Below are 18,314 nucleotides of genomic sequence, written 5' to 3' on the forward strand. Positions count from 1 at the left end.
AAAAGACTCAGGGTGGGACTGAGTTGCAAAGGGAAAGAGAAGACAGGGACACAACTCTCTGGAGCGATGAGCAAGGAGAATAGTGATCCCTAAGCCAGACTGGAAGGGAAGGATGGAGATGGATACAGTGAGGACAATACTATAGTGGTGGGAAATCACACTGCAATTTGTGTAGGACAAAAATCAGGGCCTATAATTTTCTGGGCCTTTCTGCTATCCTTTGCGTCGAAACAAAACGTGCATACGGATCATTGACATAGCATTATTCTGATATTGCATTGTCTTTAACTCACTATGCAAAGGCAAATTCTCAGAGGGCATAGTAGTGAACTTCTGACAGGCACACAAAGGAAAGGAAGGAAGCAAAAATTGGAAAAAGATCTGGAAGATTTTAAACAGTAAGGCTAGCAAATTTTTTTGAGCTGTGTCTCAAGGTATCCACCAAAAGATGTGCACTGCAAGAGAAACAGACAGCATTTCAATGAGAAAATTTCACTGCAGAGACACAAAAACCCTGTTGAAAAGTAGTGAAACATAGACAAGTTTGATGCAAAGCCAGAAACTAGCATCAAATGTCAGCAGTGGAGAGATTCTAAGTGTGTGAAGAGACAGAACCATGGCAGATGCAATTTAGGCATAATAAAACTGAAATGAGTAAGACCAGAATAAAGTAGGAAAACCCAGAAGTGATTCATTGCTGTTGGCAGTTAGTAAGGAGAGAGAAGAGATACTTTTGCTGGGCACTTGGGGGTAATGGCAGGGGTTGAGGGGGTATTCTGCTCAGCCAATTGCAAGATCAGTGACAAAGGTCCACTGAGGGTTGAACAGTCTGTGTAGTCATTCAGTTGGACAAAATATTACTTTCTCTTTTTTTCTCCTCCCACACATTCTTTATTGGTTGCACATTGCCTTAATCTGTGTAATACTCTGGCTTTCCTTTTGAAGTCCTTCATGTGCAATCTTGTTGGGAGCAAGCTGCTCCCACTTACACATCTCACCTACGCAGTTGCTGTGGCAGTACCTCTAGCCCTTGTTTTCCACCATTTGAATTGCTCTTCCTTTCACTCACCCTTAGTCCCCCTCCTTAGTCCCTAAATTTTGCTTAGCACCTAAATCCTGTGCTAGGGATTCAACAGAATTTAGCAGGTGATAACAGTAAAACTCATCTTTTAGGCAGCCATTGTTTGTTTCCTCGCAAGATGTATGTGCCAAGCTTATCAGCTGTGATTGACAAGTGCTCCTGCCAGCTCTGTTGGCAAAACAGCAAGAAAAACCAATGGAGGAGACTGAGAAGATCCTGAAGACACTATGAGATTACTTTGGGAAAGGTATTCAGGAGCACCTTACACATTGGAGAAGAAGTGAATGATTACCTAGGGATAGCCCCACGACTTCTCTTCCTGACTGATCATTGGAGAAAGTTTTTCTTTTCTCTTTTATTTCATTAAGTTTTTTTTCCTTTTCCCTTAGAGCCAATGTATTCCAAACACTATGGATTAAAAAAAAAAAAAAAAAGCTTTGTTTTGAACCTTTTATCATCGTCCTGTATGAAACTATATCTATATCCTGATGGGAGACAATCCATACATTCATGATTTATTAGCCTGTCAAGAAGTCTTTAAAACATTTTTCTGTATTAAATATATAACTTCCTCTGAAAACAGAAGACAGCAAACATTCTCCCTTACCTTAATTCTGTTAAAATCACTTACATAGCAACAAGCTACAGGTTACAGTTAAACCAAGCTTGTCTTTAGGTTGAGAAGCATTACTTTTTTTTTTTGGGGGGGTGAAAAAGAATGAAATAAATATTCACTTAGCCATTCAAACTTTTGTGGAAATGGACCGCTTTATAAAATCACACCAAGATTAAAATCCATCTGGGAAATTCTGGGGATCAAGTCACCTGTTTTGGTCAGACAGCTAAGAGTGATTAGATCTTCACAGATTCCCTGGTAACCGCTTCTAACTTTTAAAAACTTGGTGATTACCTTAAATAGTCTCTGACACTTAAATTCCTTGCTAATTTGCCATGAATTATAGAGATATAGCAAAATTATTGTGGATGCACTGTATAAATATTTGTTATTTGTTACTCAATAAATAGCCCCATAAGATGCATTAAGGACTATGTTACTAATATTGACATTTTTTGGTGAATCCCCGGCAGCAGTTCAGGTTTTTCAGAGCCACACTTTTTACCTACACTTCTAGGCTCACGTTCAGTCATCTTCTTCCTACCCAAGTGTACCCCTGAGATGATCCCATACTTTTGAGTCCTTTGTGAGTTTATGATTCAGTCACTGTTCAGCTGGACAACTGTGTGGGTCTATTCTCAGGTGAACTGAACTGGCTTCTCATAGAATCATGGAGTAGCTTGGATTGGAAGACTCCCTTAAAGAGTATCTGGTTCCAAAACCCCTGCCATGGACAGGGACACCTTCCACTAGACCAGGTTGCTCAAAGCCCTGTCCAAACTTTCCTGAATGCTTCCCATAACAGGGCATTCACAGCTTCTCTGAACAACCTCTGCCAGTGCCTCACTACCCTCTGAGTAAGGAATTTCTTCCTAACATCTGATCTAAATATCTCCTGGTTTAATTTAAAACTATTTCTCCTTGTTCTCATTTATGTAGATCTACTGTCTGATAGGGACCAAGCTCAAATGAAGAAGACCCTGTGCCTCAATCAAAATAACTTGAGTTCTTTCTCTCTCTTTCTCTCTCTTTTTATGTCCTTGCAGCACCTGCCTACGCTGTGAAAGCTGCACAGAGCTCAGAAAAGAACGAGACCTAAGTATGTGGCCCTTGATTTGTTGTATCATAATTTTAAAGCCATTAAAATAAAATACAATTGAACACCATTTAAGTAATGGGCCGATCTACCAGCTGGGCAAGAGAGAAACATGCTGCAAACAGCTCCGTACAATTGCTCACTGCTTATTTTTTGTATATTAATTAAGTAATTTAGAAGCAAGAACCAAGACAAAAACAATGGAAAACAAATTGGATGATCTCACAGTCCCACAAGCTCTTGCTCTTGCCTCGTCTCCAGGGCATCTTGGCTGACCCTTCGCAACAGCTTGTTCCTCCTCCCCACATTTTTATGTATTCCTTCTGTTACATGCAAAAGAAAAGGAGAGAAAAAGATGCCTGACCAGCATTAAAAATCCCATCTTTCCTGCTTGGAAGGACAGGATTAATTTTACCAGATGGAAATGTCTGTAAGTGAGAGACCTACATCTCAGCTAGTCACCTAAGCTTTTTCTGGCAAATGGAGAGAAACTGGCACTTTCAGGACGCAATTAATCTCATCCCCATGTAGATATTTAAACTAGGTCATATGAATCATGCCTTAGAAGAGACAATTCCTCTCTACTGACACTAAAGGGAGCCTGAAATCACTAGATATAGATGTTTACATCGGTTATGTCTGAAGTTAAGTGAGCTGGATCCACCTGAGCTCTTCAGATAGATTCCTTGCTTTAGAGGCAAAATGCCTAATATCCATCTTTTGGTTACACATGTGGCTAGAAACAAGCATGTGGCCTTTGTATCACTGTTTTTAATAGCCCAACACTACAAGAGATATATGAATGTATAATGTGATTCACTACAAAAGTAGGTTTTCATAAGAAATTAATAACATCTCCTGAGCACATAGCACAGTGTATGAAAGAACTAATCAGCACTCCCAACACCTTCTCAGCAAGAATTCAGGCTCTTGACTTCACAGATCATCTAGTAAAGATGAAATCATCTTTCAAAGTCTCAACATTTCCGTTTCCTAGAATTATGCAGTATGATTTACTTTCTAATAAAATCAGGTTTCATATAATGCCCAGTCAATCAGTTGCTAGCTGATACCACCATGATCTAAGGATACATGAGAGACCAAAGGACATTGAATACCCAGAAGCACATTTGCTGCTTTTCAGCCTCTGGAGATGGTGCAATAGCAATACAAGAAACCATCTCCTTCCATACCAGCTTTGTTTCACTACAACATATTCACTTTCCATTTAAACGGAGAGGTCCCTGTTTCATGAGAAGTTTGACCCTTCAAGACTTCTGGACTTTTTCTTAGTGGTTAACTAAAGATAGATTTCTAAAAAGGAATTTAAGCAAAGACTAGGTTTAAAGACATTCATTCCTAGGAACTTCTACTGTGCTAGTCATGGCTAATTAGCCAAGCACTTAGCATGGAGCTTCTGGTAAAACAGATACTAATTTCAGAAGAACAGAAATGCACACAATACTAAATCAATGGAAAACAGAGACTGTCAAGGTAAATATCATCATACCTATTTTAGATGGGAATATAAATTTGACTGGCACTGGTAAAAATATTGGTATAATATGCTTAGGCTTCTGTAAATCATCCCAGAACTTCATAGGATTTTATTAATATAATTTTTTTAAAAGGCACACATTAAATGGATTAAAAAATATCTAATTGACAGAATTTAGCATGAAACTAGAAATGGGAGGGAGAGTTGATCACCTGTGTTTGGCAGGATGCTCAGGGACTGATCCTGGCCCTATGTTTTTCAAATGCCAACGAGTCTGGAAGAAAATTCAGTCACTTACTACTGTCCAATTTTAGCAATGACAGAAAGGAGGTATTGTGGTAAATGGTACTGAAGACAGGTCACTGATACAGGTCAATGTAATTTTTAACAAAGACAGCAATAAAGTCCTAACTCTGGGAATAAAGCAACTCATCCTTAGGGGCACTTTCCAGAGAGGTTTGGTGTGAAGCAGTTGGCAATCCTGCTGGCTGTGGGGCAGGACATGAACACTGCAGATGCATGGCCAAAGGCGCCAGCATAACCCTGGACATGCACATGGCCACTCCTGTGGGAGCCAGGACATTTATTACTTCTGCACAGGGCTGCAACTGCTCTGAGGCTCCATGCAGCTGTGGCAGGCACAGCTCAGCTCTCCTGCTCTGAAACCAGGGAGAGCTCAAAGACTGGTCATGAGACAGATGAGAGCTCTGACAATCATGCCTTGCAGTAAGAGATGCCAGGAGCTCAGCGTATTTACTTAATCAAAGAGATGATTAGATGATGTCTTTACTGTAGCCCTGAGCTACTGACAGGGACACAACCCTTTGCAGTGGGCTCCTCAGTCCAGCGGATTAAGAGGCAAAAAACTGAAAGGCACTCAAAGCTGGAAGCTGAGACTAGATTAATTCAGATTAGAAATATGGCACATGCCTCCAAAAGACTAATTAACCCCTGGAATAATACATTTGTAAATGTGTGAGAGATTCTGATCATTAGAAATTATTCAACAGAAACAGAATGTTTTTCTAAAAGGTAGGGCCTGTGTCAAGAGATGGATCCTTCCTCTGACAACTCATGTTAGCTACACAATCTGCTCTGACAAACTAGAGTAACTGTGATCGTTCTGCCCAATTTGAAAACTTGGCCACTTGATTTTGTTTACAAATGAAAACTGAAGTTTTGAAAACAAATCCGAGTAAAATCCTGTCCAAAATATCTGCAAATATGTGTGATGTATCCACAGTATTTCTCTTCATGTGTCCTGTAACTCAGATAAAAATGCTTTTCTGAATTTTACTTCTCCAGTTAATCCTCCTTTTCAAAAGTTTTCATGAACCTCTGTACTATCAAAGGCAGGAAAGCCTTTCTAACTACTTCTCTGCAGAGACCCCTGTTTGAAATTTGAGAAATTTTTTTCTTTGGTGAGCATGCAACTAAAAGAAAATTTTGCTTCATGGGATTCAGATTTTGGTTTACTTGTCTTTCCAGAAAAAGTCTGGAAGCTACTCAGTTATCAGGAGAATTTATACTATTTCAAACACTTAGATCTGTCTGGAGTAGCAAAGGGAAAAATCAGACACTTCCTCCTCATCTGAGAAAATAGTGATGGCCATGCCTTTATTAATAGGATTTTTTCACTCTGTAACTTCTGTATTAGCCATTAAGCTGTAGCTATCACATTATTTTTGACATGTGACCACAGGTGGAATGCAGACTGCCTACACTGAATATGTTCCAGAGTTCATTTCTTTTGTGTGAGTCCGTAAGAGAAAAAAAAAAAAAAGCAGTTCTCCTTTTGAAATCTTTTGCATCTTAACTTGCAAAAGACATTTTCCGTGTCTCCAACTGTCTGTAAGGATATGAGAGAAGGAAAGGAACAGAGGCTTTCCCTTCTGAGAATGGATACAAGTATTTAATGCATTAATCCCATAACAAAAACAGGGGACAAAAACATCTCAGCATGTCCAAAATGTACATATACAGCCAGCAGCAGTAGCACAAAGAGAGGACACACCTGTGAAGGCCACCCTGGAGAGCAGGACCTGCCACTCAAAAGAAAATATCTTCATTCCAACGTAGTGCCAACAAATGGGACAGAGTAAACAGATGAAGTTGGAAATGAATGTAGGCAGAAGAAAACCAGGAGAGATCTCTGGGCAGCCTTTAATTGTGAAAAGCTTTTGTCAACTCCATCTGCCACTAACTAATGGTCTCCTTCACTTCTCCCCATCTATGTAATAGGAGCCGCAGAGTTTCCCAAAAAAATAAAATAGCCCTTACTTTTGCCTGGAAACACTGCATTTTCTAGGCAGCACTGCATTCAGGACTGCTGTTCTAATTTCTATGCAATCTCATAAAAACACACAAACACTGGCATCTTAAGCACATAGGGCAAGCCTATCAGCAGGATTTAATAGTAGAGGATTTAACTCTTCATCATTTTTATGTAAACATAAAATTGTCACATATAGACATGATACTATATTCTAGTTCCTTGCACATATTTACAACCCAATAAATTTAAATGCTTTTGCAGTCCTAGATCTTTTCTAATTCTCTAACAAAAAGGCCAATTATATATGTCTGATAGGAACAGCTCATTAGATAATCTCTAATGAGTCTACATTAAAATGGGAGACACAAAATTGAACCGAAATATTTTTCTCTGTATTATTATCTATCCAGAAATTTCTGAATTAAGAAATTAGTGCTTAGCTTCTTCTATACCTTCCAACCACTATTTTGGTGACTAACTCTTCTAACTTTAGATGAGTGCCCCTTATCCCCATAGCAAAATATTCATATTTGCTTAGAGTTAATAAAGAATTCTTAGAAGTGGATTTAATTCCTTACACTGTGCTTGTCATTTTAGAATCTCTGCACCTATTCACACATTTTTAATGGCCTTTAAGGGAATATTATTTTAGTCTATGGGTTTAATATAGTCCCAGCCTTATCGTATCTAAAAAACCAGAGGTGCTGCTGTGTTATTAATCTAGTCTAATTACCTCTTTCATTCATACATACATAACTTGTTATGGTCATGTACTGTAAATCAGCACTTGAAGCTGAGAGGAGTGGTAAAGTCCATACTTAGGTATTAGAAATGCTTACAGATCTTCCCAAGTCTGATTTTAAAAGTGGAAAAATCAATGTTCAAGATTTAAGCAATGTACTTCTTACTCAAGACACAATTATTGTTTGAACAGTATGAGACTGGATACAGATTTCCTGAAGAATTCCTAATAATGTCACTAGTGTGACTGCAAAAACTGCGCCATAAATGAGAACTTTACCTTTCTATGAATCATAAGCACAAGTAGTACTGCAAGCTACCAAAAGAAAGAAATGCTGTGTTGTTAATGTCAGTTTTGAGAAATTTGTAGAAGCTGGTCCAAGAAATCACTAAAGCATTTTTTTTTTTTTTTTTGCAATGAGTTATAACTTCCCTAAAATTCCATCCCTATCTGGCAAAAGGATGACAAAAGGATGACAAAAGGATGACAGCTTTGTTTCACTACAATGTATTCCCTTTCCATTTAAACGGAGAGGTCCCTGTTTCATGAGAAGTTTGACCCAGCCAGCACAAACAGCTCAGCTGGCTGTAGCTCTTGAGGCTAGATCCCACAGGTGTTGCACAAATCCCTTGGAAAGTTCGAGGTCTTTCTTATTTTACAGCCTGGGCAAATATTTTATAAGCAGATGAAAAGATATATTACAGAAATGCAACTAGATATTCACAGCCTATACAGTTTTACCCTTCTAATTATCCTCAAACCTCTCAGGGTGGAAATTCCACAGCAGCTTTGTTTGATTTCTAGTACTAACCCACACTTTGCCTTGGTGTCCTTAGGTAGCAGACAAACTGCACTTTGACCTGCCACTTGTAGTTTTGTCTCTGCAGTTATGAGTAAAGTAAGTCAGACTGTCAGACATAATCAGAACTACAAAAAAGGAGTAAACTCAAATAAAAATTGCTCATGAATCAATTCTTAATTACATTAGGAAAAGTGAGAAACCAATCTTTCCTTCGTGCTCCTTTTAAAATGCTACATCAAAGCCATTCCTGTGGCTTTTGAACTGTTCCTCACTTCATCAAGAAGTGCTAGATGATGGTGCATGATTGAACATTTAAAGGAGGAAAATATGCATAAAAAAACAAGGAATATGTTTGGAAGCCTGTGAGAGCTTGAAGTCCTTTTTCACTTCATCCACCCTTTGCAAAGAACACCATAAGAGCACAGCAGGACATATTTTGGCAATGCAGGTCCAACTCTGAAAGATCCATAAGCTCTTTTCCTTTGGAAGACCAAAACAACTCTTGGTACAGGTGGCAATATATGGGATATATACAACTTAATTGTGTTATTATACCATTAATACAGATGGGCAGAGAGGAGGAATTACAGCTGTGTGTAAAAATGCATACAGAAGTCAGAAGTTCAGTTGTCATTTGTGACGTCTAATAGCTTTGGGCAGTGAAACATTTTGCTACTTGTTATTATGATTCCTCTGCCTTTACTGTTAATCCTTAACTTAGGTTGCAATTGGAAGCTTTTAGGTTAAAATAATTATTTCTATTTTTGCAATGCATGTGAAAAAAGAGGATGAACACAGAAAGGTAAAGCGATTAAAGGATTCCAGGTCCCAACACTCTCCACGGGCCCATGCTCCATTCCTACCCCAACATGATGGTCCTCTCCATCATCTGAGATCCTCAAAATTTACAAAGCATAGGTCAACATTTCAGTCACAAATCACATCATGGTAGTTGTTTGACACAGGCAAAGTCTTTTAGCTGCATAGTTTTAGATAACACAGGTAGCCTACAGTTAGCAGCCATAACCAAAAAAAGCTCTTAGTTAACCCAGCGTTCAGGCAGGAGCTCTGTTTTGTGAGGTGCCAAGCGTGCCTATTAACATGAAGACAGCCTTAAACTCCTGCTGAAGTAACTCTGAACCTCCTGGGAAGCCTTTGGCACTTCAAAAGAGTCTGGTTCTGAATTCACAACATTCTTTACATGAAGCTCTGATGACCCCAGAGCCAGTGGTGACTGCTGCTGAGAAGATGTTTCAAGGTGAGAGCGCCCAACACTCACATCTAGTTCTGTACTAAAGTACAAATGGAAGACTTCAGCTCTGCTACCCAAATTCCCAGAAGCACCAGCTGTGCCTCCAGTAAGACCCTCAAACTGTCAGCCAGAAATAGCAGCCCAGATTCACAGAAAAATCTGTCAGAACTACATAGAGAGTTCATCAAGGCCAGGGGAAGGCAAAACTCCTACAAACTTTTAGGAACAGCCAGACACAATCCATAAAAGTTTTTAAAGCTTAGGTAAGACTATGGAGCCTAAATATTTGCAGTATTAGCCATAGTTTTACAAGAAATATTGCTGATACTGAGGGAATTTAAAATACTTGCCTGAACCAAGAACAGAAAGGTTTCAATGGCAGCCTCTAAAAATCTCTTGCATATGAATAAAGTATTTTCAATACACAGTGGACACAATTAAAACAACAAACACTTGACACAAGGCAGCCCCCTGCCATAGTTAGCCCAAGATTTACTCATGCTGAAAATACAGATTTAACTACTGCATATAGCAAGAGTTCACTTTTTCAGGCACACTGCACATTTCCACAAGAACACTTCTGATTTGGGAGGAGCCACTTTTAGATTTTAATTCCCTGACTTCTCTGCTCATTTTTGGTTTCTTCCACTGAGGTACAAAATTGTGCATACATGAGAGAGCAAGGAAGAGATCAGTCCAAAATGCAGAATTCTAATAACGCTGTATGTGGTAAACAGACAATAGTAAACAATAGTTATTTTTCCTATTTTTTTTTTAATAATTCAAAATGTAGGTCCAGAGAAACTCTGATAGACAAAGATACTTTGTTCATTAACTTCTCAGATGTCTTTTTGCCCATTTTACCCAAAGCTCAGGCAGGAAGAAAGAAGCATCCACATAGGCAGGTACATGTTCAAAGTCAGTACTGTTCTTTAGTCAGCTGTAAAAATAGACTTTGATTAAGAATGCATGGAGTAGATCTCGCTTTTGATAGGCCTGCACATGCAACCCTAGTTCACATGGGCAGTCTCCTACAGACTGGCAATCAAGAAGTGAGAGTCCTACCTTGAACTTGAAAAATCTGCTTTCTCTAAAACCATAATGTACAGCTGCCATCAGAAACAGACCCAACTGCTTTCCTTTTTCATTTTCCAGGCCAAGCAAATCTATTTCCTGTTTCAGCCTGTACTTATAGTTTTATTCTATCTTATGACTTAAAGACTAAAATATTTGAGCACCACTAGGATTTTTCCACCCATAAAGAGGGAAAATGTAAAATGCAAAACAGATGTGTTTTATAATGTTTTTAATTTATTTTGGCCACCCATAGAGCTGTGGGTTCTGTTAGTGCCAACCAAGTTAAAAGCAACAGAGTTCTTCATAAACACTATATAACATATTGTACAATGACCAGGCTCCTTTCAATGAGCTCCTATTTATTAAGCAAATTTCAATGTCAGAAAAAGAAAACAAGAATAACTGAATGCATAAGTGCTGCTGCCGTACTTGAGCAGTTCCTGGGGGGATTGGCAACGTTTGTGCTGCTTTATTACAGTATTGTAGCCTAATGTAGAGCTTGGAAAGTAGATGATCAAAGTATACATTGAAAGCGGATGAGTTTACTGAAAGTAAAACATCTGGAGGTAACATCCTCAGAATAATATCATGTAAATAGCATATACTGTATTATAAACAATTGTTTCAGAAATACTCAACAGTTGAAGAAGTTCCAACAAATTAAAACTATCTTGTCCAAACAATTGTCAGTCTTGTACTTGTACAAACCTCTCACTTTTTCCTTCTGTCTATGAATGGAAACAAAAACATTTCAAAAGTTAAACCCATGAGACTTCTAACAGTTCCTGAGGTACTTATTGACAAGGTATCTCATGGAAATTACACTAAAAAGAGTCATTGAAATTTCCCCTGTACCTATTCTTATTTAAACTGAGAAATCACATCTCAACAACAACCCCCCTTTTACAGAAGATCTTCAGTACAGTACGGCAGGCTGAGGGACAAAATGAGCAACAAAGAGTGGTTAGTCTCAAAACATTTCTATACTGACAATTTACTACATAGATCACAGGGTATATAAAACAGATAACATTTACTAACCTGACAAAAACATTATAGGAAAGCATAAGGAGAGGCTAATGTATGTATTTAAGAAGACAGAATGTCATTAAAGGTTTTAACTTGTATTTTTTGGCTTGTTATCCACAGATTTAAAGAATTCCTCCATAGAAGTGGTTCATAATTGCAGAAGTTAATTAAAAAGTAATAAAATGTGAAAGCTTAGCAATTTCTTACAGGAAACAACAGTACAGACTTTGAGCAAAAACATAGGAGCAGGCTCTTAGAATGCAAACTTTTAATGCAAAATACTTTTTTAATTAAATTAAAACAAATATTTTGTCCTAATAAATAAATATGAAGTTCAGTATTATCAAATCAAATGCAAATACAGAAAACTCACTTTAATTCAGAAGCATGCTTAAAGCAGTTTGAAAGAAAAAAATCCTTTGCAATTACTTCTGCAGGTAAAACTGCTCTAACTATTATTATCCGTCATGGCCAGTGCTTTCCTTCCCAGACAGATACACTTATTCAAACTTGAAAAAGCCAGAATGCCAGAAGTGCCTCCCCAATATGTTGGCTAAGGACTGTAATTCATTTAAATTATGCAACTGGATTCCCACAGCTGGCCCACAGCTTGGCTGAGAGCTCGATTCAATGCCAGTGAACCTGTCTGCTAATATTGTCCTACTTGCAGAGAAGGTAATATATCCAGCAACTTATATTGAAGTTCTGACTCTAATTAACAGAGCAAGCAAATGTTGACATTAGTGACATCCTGCTTAATAGTTACTGTGAGACCGGTGCAGCCACCTGGCATTTTCCTGTAGCATTTTGCAGTAATAATCCTTTCTTTATTTCTTAGGACATTGCTTATAATTTGTTTTTATGCATTTTGGTTCAAGTTAGAAACAAATCGGCACAAAAAGCAACCCGGATAGCAGCAGCAACACTCCCGGCTTTCAGACAAGTAATCAACAAGAAAGCATGCAAGCAGCATTCCTGGGAGGATGCATGGGGGACCCGACTATAGGAATTCTTATCCTGTATAAAGCTATGTAGCCTTGCACAAACAGCCTTTGGCATCTTGTCTCTGGCCTACCTGAACAGTAGCAAAACATGTTTATCAGACCATAAAAAGCCCAGAACCTGAACTGCAAGCAGTCAAAAACTGAAGGTCGCTAAACTGCAAAATTCAAACATGCTTCTATGCTTTAGCCACACAGACAACGATAAAACAAAGCCTCCACAACCACCTGTAATAATATGCCTATTCAGCCAGCAATTCCAAAGTACTCAGCAACACAAGGTAGACATTTTCTGCAGCTGGTTTTACATGTACATTCCTGCCAAATTGTTGTCTCGTCCCCTCTTACCTTCACATTAGTCCGGAGTGCACAGTAACATGCAAAAAACATTGCAGTAAACAAGGAGCATATGGACCAGTATTCAGCGTCTCTGCTCTGCACAAACGGTACACACACGATCCCGAGCATGTGCTACTAAGGAGCATCCGTTCCCTCTGTCAGTTTGAAAATGCATTGATCTCTGTTTTTCTGACTACAAAAAGACATGTCTTGAAGGCACTGAGTGAAAGCTACATATCTCTTCAGCAACTATATATAGAAATATGCCCAGTAATTTCAATTAGCAGAGAATTCAGCATCTGAAACTTGGACCTCAGTTGCTTTTTCTTCCAGCATTTTAAATTCAGGGGGGAAAAAGGAGGGGGAACTCAGCCAGGGGGGAAAGGTGAGGAATTAAAACATACGCAGTGAGTTACTTATATTTCCCCCTGGCTTTGATGTTCTCCTATTCAGTATTTTACAAATGTTATACACAGAAAAATGAGGAAAGGTTTCTCTTCCAAGTCTCAAATTTACTGTAGATTCTGCACTGCTTCTGTCTGCTCTTGTTAAAGATGCAGCATCCCTTTTAACAAAGACAACGTCATCAATCATGACAGATTCAACATGTTCTACTTACAAATACAGTCTCTGATTAAGGACAATGGCTGGCTGGCTTATTAACGTTTCCTCAAATGCAAGTTCAGTTCCCTGTGCTAATCTATTTTTAAATAAAAAGTCCCACCTACTCCTTCCCTCTCATTTAATAAAAATGCAGCGGACTAGCTCTAAATATCCTGAACTGCATTGTGCTCCCAGCTCAGGCACTGGACATTGCTTTCGAACTGTTCCCTTGCTTGCTTCGGATTAGAAACACAAAGAAAAATTAAAATGAAAGCAGAAAAATCCTGGAAGAAGTCTGTGCCCTCACATTTGTAACTACATATTCTGAATTCAAAATGCTCCAATGTCTTCCAGAACGAGGGAACTCAGAACCTAGCCAGAAGGCAAAGCTTTAATTCACAAGCACAAAAATAAAATCAAACCACTTCTCTCACTCCTGTCAACCGCTGGGATGCTGCGAATTAACTGATTGTTTACTGGGCTGCAGGGACACAAAGTCAAAGACTCAACTCTGTTTACAGCACCGGAAACCACTGCTATCAGTACTGAATTATGAAGTAATCTCCGGGAATAAAACCAGAAGAGAGGCTTTTTTTTTTTTCCCCCACTGCAGCAGATACTGTGGGAGGCAAAGAGTGAAAGAGGCTTTACTACCTCCTCCTCTATCAGCACAGAGCAATTTGCGTAGGATAAGCTTAACTTAATAGAAATATCTGCAGTGACTTTTATATTTCTTTACATGTTTTATGTAAACCCCCTTGGAAATCTTCAGAAACACTGAAGTCCTAACCAAATCAGTGGGTACCTTTCTGTGTGCAATGGGGTGAACAAGCTTAAACAGAAGGGTGTGCATTTAAAGAAGAATAAGGGGGAGGGGAAAAGACAGCAAGGTTTTTTCCAACATCTTCCTAAAGACAAGCTCTCAGAAACTGTCGTCAACTCCAAGAGAACAGCTATTTTTAGCTTGTCATTGTTTGTGTCTTTTTTTAGGAACTAAAAAGGCAGTCGTGTTTAAAGCTAGATATTGCTCTGTAACGTAGCCCAAGACAGCTACTTGATTTGATCCCCAGCTCCATCTGTCATACAAATTAAGTAATTAGCAATCACAGCCTTCTTTGGCACAAACAATGACTTCCACAACAAAAGAGATGAACCCTGGTTTTAAATCTAATTCTGAGATTTTTGTTAGTAATGAAACTGAGGTCTAGATGTCATAGTTCAAAAAGCTGGCATACCCTAAACTTATGGTGGTTCAGACTTTGGCTACAGCAATATCCATCAAATAAGCTAAAACATAATAATGTGGTGCTCAGCAAAAGCATGGGAGAATTAATTGACACATTTTTTGTCATTCTTCAGGTGACTAGAAAGTTAAAGGAATCATGGTTTATTTTGCAGTACAGTACACTAAAAATTAAAATTAAGTACCTTAGGAATTGAAAAAAAAATCATAGATCTTGGGGAATTCTGATCCACAGAGCAATGCAATTCAAAAAGCAGAGATGAAAAGATGCACAGTCCTGAGAAGTGAGGCAAGGTTCAGGCAAGTATATAGCTGCATATGAAAATCAAATTCAAGCTTTCTTTCAGCCAAAGGAATTGCACAAGCTTTCAGTCAGCAGTCTTTGAAAAAAACTTCCTTTTTCTCAGTCCTAAAGAATTTAATGGTTTTGGGTTTAGGCAAACAAACCCAACATGGGGAACATCTCACTAAAAGAAAGCAAGGCTGCATAATGATACAATTTCTAAGCGACTACCCGGACATAAAACTTCAGACACATTTAAGAAAAAAAGAAGTAATGCAGTCCCAAAGTCTTCACTCAGAAAAAACTCCCATGACTCCTGAGCATCTAAGAGGAAAAATTACCTAGAAAATTACAGACTGACCCTCATAATACTGAGAGGGGAAAAAGAGATCCTCATGCATATGGTAGTTGCCTCCTGTAATAACTGTGGGGCACGTGAGAATTTGCCAGACAATTGAGACCTCTGTAGCAGCCAACAAAGTTTTACTTTGCTAGCAGACTAACCCAAAACATTTCTCAGGGGATACTTCAGGTAATCTACACAAGCAGATCCCTGCAGGGCTTTTTCACCTCTGCCAAGACTTTTCTTATCACAGCACCCTAATTGTTAAAGAAAACATTGTCATCAAGGACATACAGTGTTTTATGATGACTTAACAGCTACTCAAAAGCATCACATGTCACTGATATTTACAGTTAAAGATACAGAGTCATTAAAAATGAGTGTGGAAAAAGCTCTGGCTGAGTCATCCAGACATGCCAAAAACACCAGCATATTTGAGGCATTCAGGGCCTCTTTAAACAGGTGACAATAGGGAAAAACTCTAGAGATGAAAGAAGTTATTCCATTAAAAAGAAAAAAAAAAGGTTAAGAATAAAGCCAGTAGAGAGACAGTAGTCCAAGGGAGCCATACCACAGACCCTCTTGTAAAAGACACACAACTGGTGACCTGAGTATTCTTAGCTAACAGAAACTGAAGCCACTATCGTGAGCTGTGAAATTCCATTGTTACTCTTTGCTCCCGTGCCTTCAGAAGGGCAGAAGGGAGCGCTTGGAAGGAAACCCTGGTTGTCTGCAGAGGTTCAAAGAAAGCAGAGGGAACATGCTGCCTTGGAAGACTTTGATCTCAGGAGGGCCTGAGGCCACTCTGCTTCAGAGCAGGGAGGAGGGCACAGCCCTTTGCAGCATCCATCACTGCCCAGAAGAAGAGCTCAGGAGCTAGTAGCAGTAATAGTAGCAGTACCAGTAGTGGGAATGCCGTGTGGCTGTTGTGTCCTGAAATTGTGCTCAAGGACCACCAAAGTGCCATGGCACTATACTAGCACAGAGCTGAGAGAGCCACAGAATCTCAGGCTGTGAGTTGTTTTAAGGGATCTTAAAGATCATCTAGATCCAACTCCCTGCCAGGGCAGGGATGCCACCCACTATACCAGGTTGCCCAGAACCCCATCTCACCTAGCCATGAACAGTGCCAAGGATAGAGCATCCATCACTTCTCTAGGGTAACACTGGAACCATACTGTGAAATAACATTTTTCATCCTCAGATACCTAAGCATTTTCAAGTTTGGGTTGTTTGTTTTGTCTAGGCATGATGGAAAAGGTGGTATTTTAAAAGAGAGTACCAACAAAAAATAGACTAAAAATGCAGTAAAGAAACCAACACTCTCCAGGATTTGCTTTATGACAGTGCAATGCCACTTAAGTGTGTCCCACTTGACTTAAGGAGCACATTTGTGGGTAAATATTTTAAGTTGGTCTTAAAAAATGCAATGAGGCAGATTTTGTGATCACCCTGGATTACCACAAAGAAAGCAAATATTAGCTATGAAATAAAGATAAAATTAGAGGGGGGAAAGGTCTAAAGAAGAGGGTGCATTGCTTCCTGAGTGGACGGAGGGAAAAATGACACTCCTGTCCTCCAAAAGATGGAAGAGTGGATGTCTGCAGGAAATTGGGCATAATGGTGGAGGTTTGCAAGGCTATTTGTAGGCCATGCAATGCTTATGAGTATCAACACTGACAATCTGCGTCACTGGTTTTGAGTAGCCAGGGGTGTAATTCTCCTTCTTTTCACAGGAGGTACTGGCTTGTGCAGACATGGCACTCTGGCTACAGTCATGCTCCATCACTTCCTGTCCTTGCACACTCCAGTGATACAATCTATATAGCACCCTAGTCCTGCGTTGCCTAAATAACTCTGATTTCAGCACAGGAGCTCTAAATTGAAATGATTTTACTCTTTCCTCCATTTCTATGTCATATAAAAATGTTATTTTCCACATCTGCAAGAAGTTCCTTACAGTGATATCCACACTGAGGGGTGGGATACTGAAGGAATTGTTGATATGGACTGCAGGTCAAAGTGCTGTAGGGCCTACAATTTCCAGATAGAAACAGTGGATGGAATCTGTGGGGCAATCTGGAAACATCTGCAGAAAGAAGAATGTGGAGCAAAGCCCCAGTTGGAAAGTCTTTCTTAGGCTGTCCGCTGCAGCAAAGCCTAGTAAAACATAACAGATAGAGGAACTACATCAGCAGATTGAACTCAGAATATCTTAAAGTTTTCATAAAGAGAAAGAAAAAGGCTGAACAGATTATTTACAAACTCTCATCTCCAGTACTGTAAACAGCTCTCTGATATCCTGGCATTCTGATGCATAAGTTGCTGTGTCAAAAATTCTTCCTCACTTCCAGACCAGTAAACACCAAAGACCTTGCCCAGGGCTGATTTAAGTTAAGCCACAGTTTTCCCTGTAAACTTTCTGTTCCCTTTTTCCTGCACAATCTTCTTAATACATTTGACTGGTTTTTTAGCATTTAATACTTTTCTTCCGAAAGCCCCAGATCATTACTTTCTGTTTTATGTGATTGCATTGAGGAAGGTTTTGAACACATATATATAATTTACTTACAAAATAATTCCTTCCAATATTAAAATTTATACATATTTCATAAACCAGGCTTTGTAGTTCGTATTTTGTAATTTCAGTCATAAAGCCATTTATAATAAGCAAATTTAAAGAATAAATAAATAAAGGTCAAATGATAAATAAAAAATTAGTTAAGAATGGCCTCATCCTGTGAGTCTGTTCTATGACTGTAAATTTGTCAGGACAGGTTTCCTCATTGTTCCTGATGACCCTAAAACAAAATAATGAGAAAAAAGGAACAGAGATTCAGAAAGAAAGAATTGGATTAAGCTTCATCTTGAGTTACTCATAGCCTCATTTTTCCAATCCTGTACCCGTAATCCATGGATCAAGTTTATTTTACACCTCATCCTATACAGCTGATTGAGATGACATAACCCCTTTAATGCTTCAATTGAGACAGCCAGGCTGTAAAGGCTTTTTCAACTCTGAGAATCCCCAGTT

The 18,314-nt window shown here is 38.9% G+C and overlaps 1 protein-coding gene across 19 annotated transcripts in view; it reads right to left on the minus strand.

The window, feature by feature from the left end:
• Nucleotides 1–18,314, minus strand: part of DLG2 (discs large MAGUK scaffold protein 2) — a 984,854-nt gene that overhangs the window by 711,083 nt on the left and 255,457 nt on the right. Inside the window, exon 1 of one of the 19 annotated variants that reach the window (XM_036384341.2) lies at nucleotides 12,818–13,611. The exons of 17 other annotated variants lie outside the window; for them this stretch is intronic. In XM_036384341.2, the coding sequence (XP_036240234.1) occupies nucleotides 12,818–12,937 (120 nt within the window). In that variant the 5' untranslated portion in view covers nucleotides 12,938–13,611. Of the gene's footprint in view, nucleotides 1–12,817; nucleotides 13,612–18,314 lie in introns of those variants that run through there. One more of the 19 variants, XM_036384381.2, reaches the window with a different exon arrangement.

Source organism: Molothrus ater, chromosome 2, assembly GCF_012460135.2.
Source record: "Molothrus ater isolate BHLD 08-10-18 breed brown headed cowbird chromosome 2, BPBGC_Mater_1.1, whole genome shotgun sequence".
Lineage (NCBI taxonomy): Eukaryota > Metazoa > Chordata > Aves > Passeriformes > Icteridae > Molothrus > Molothrus ater.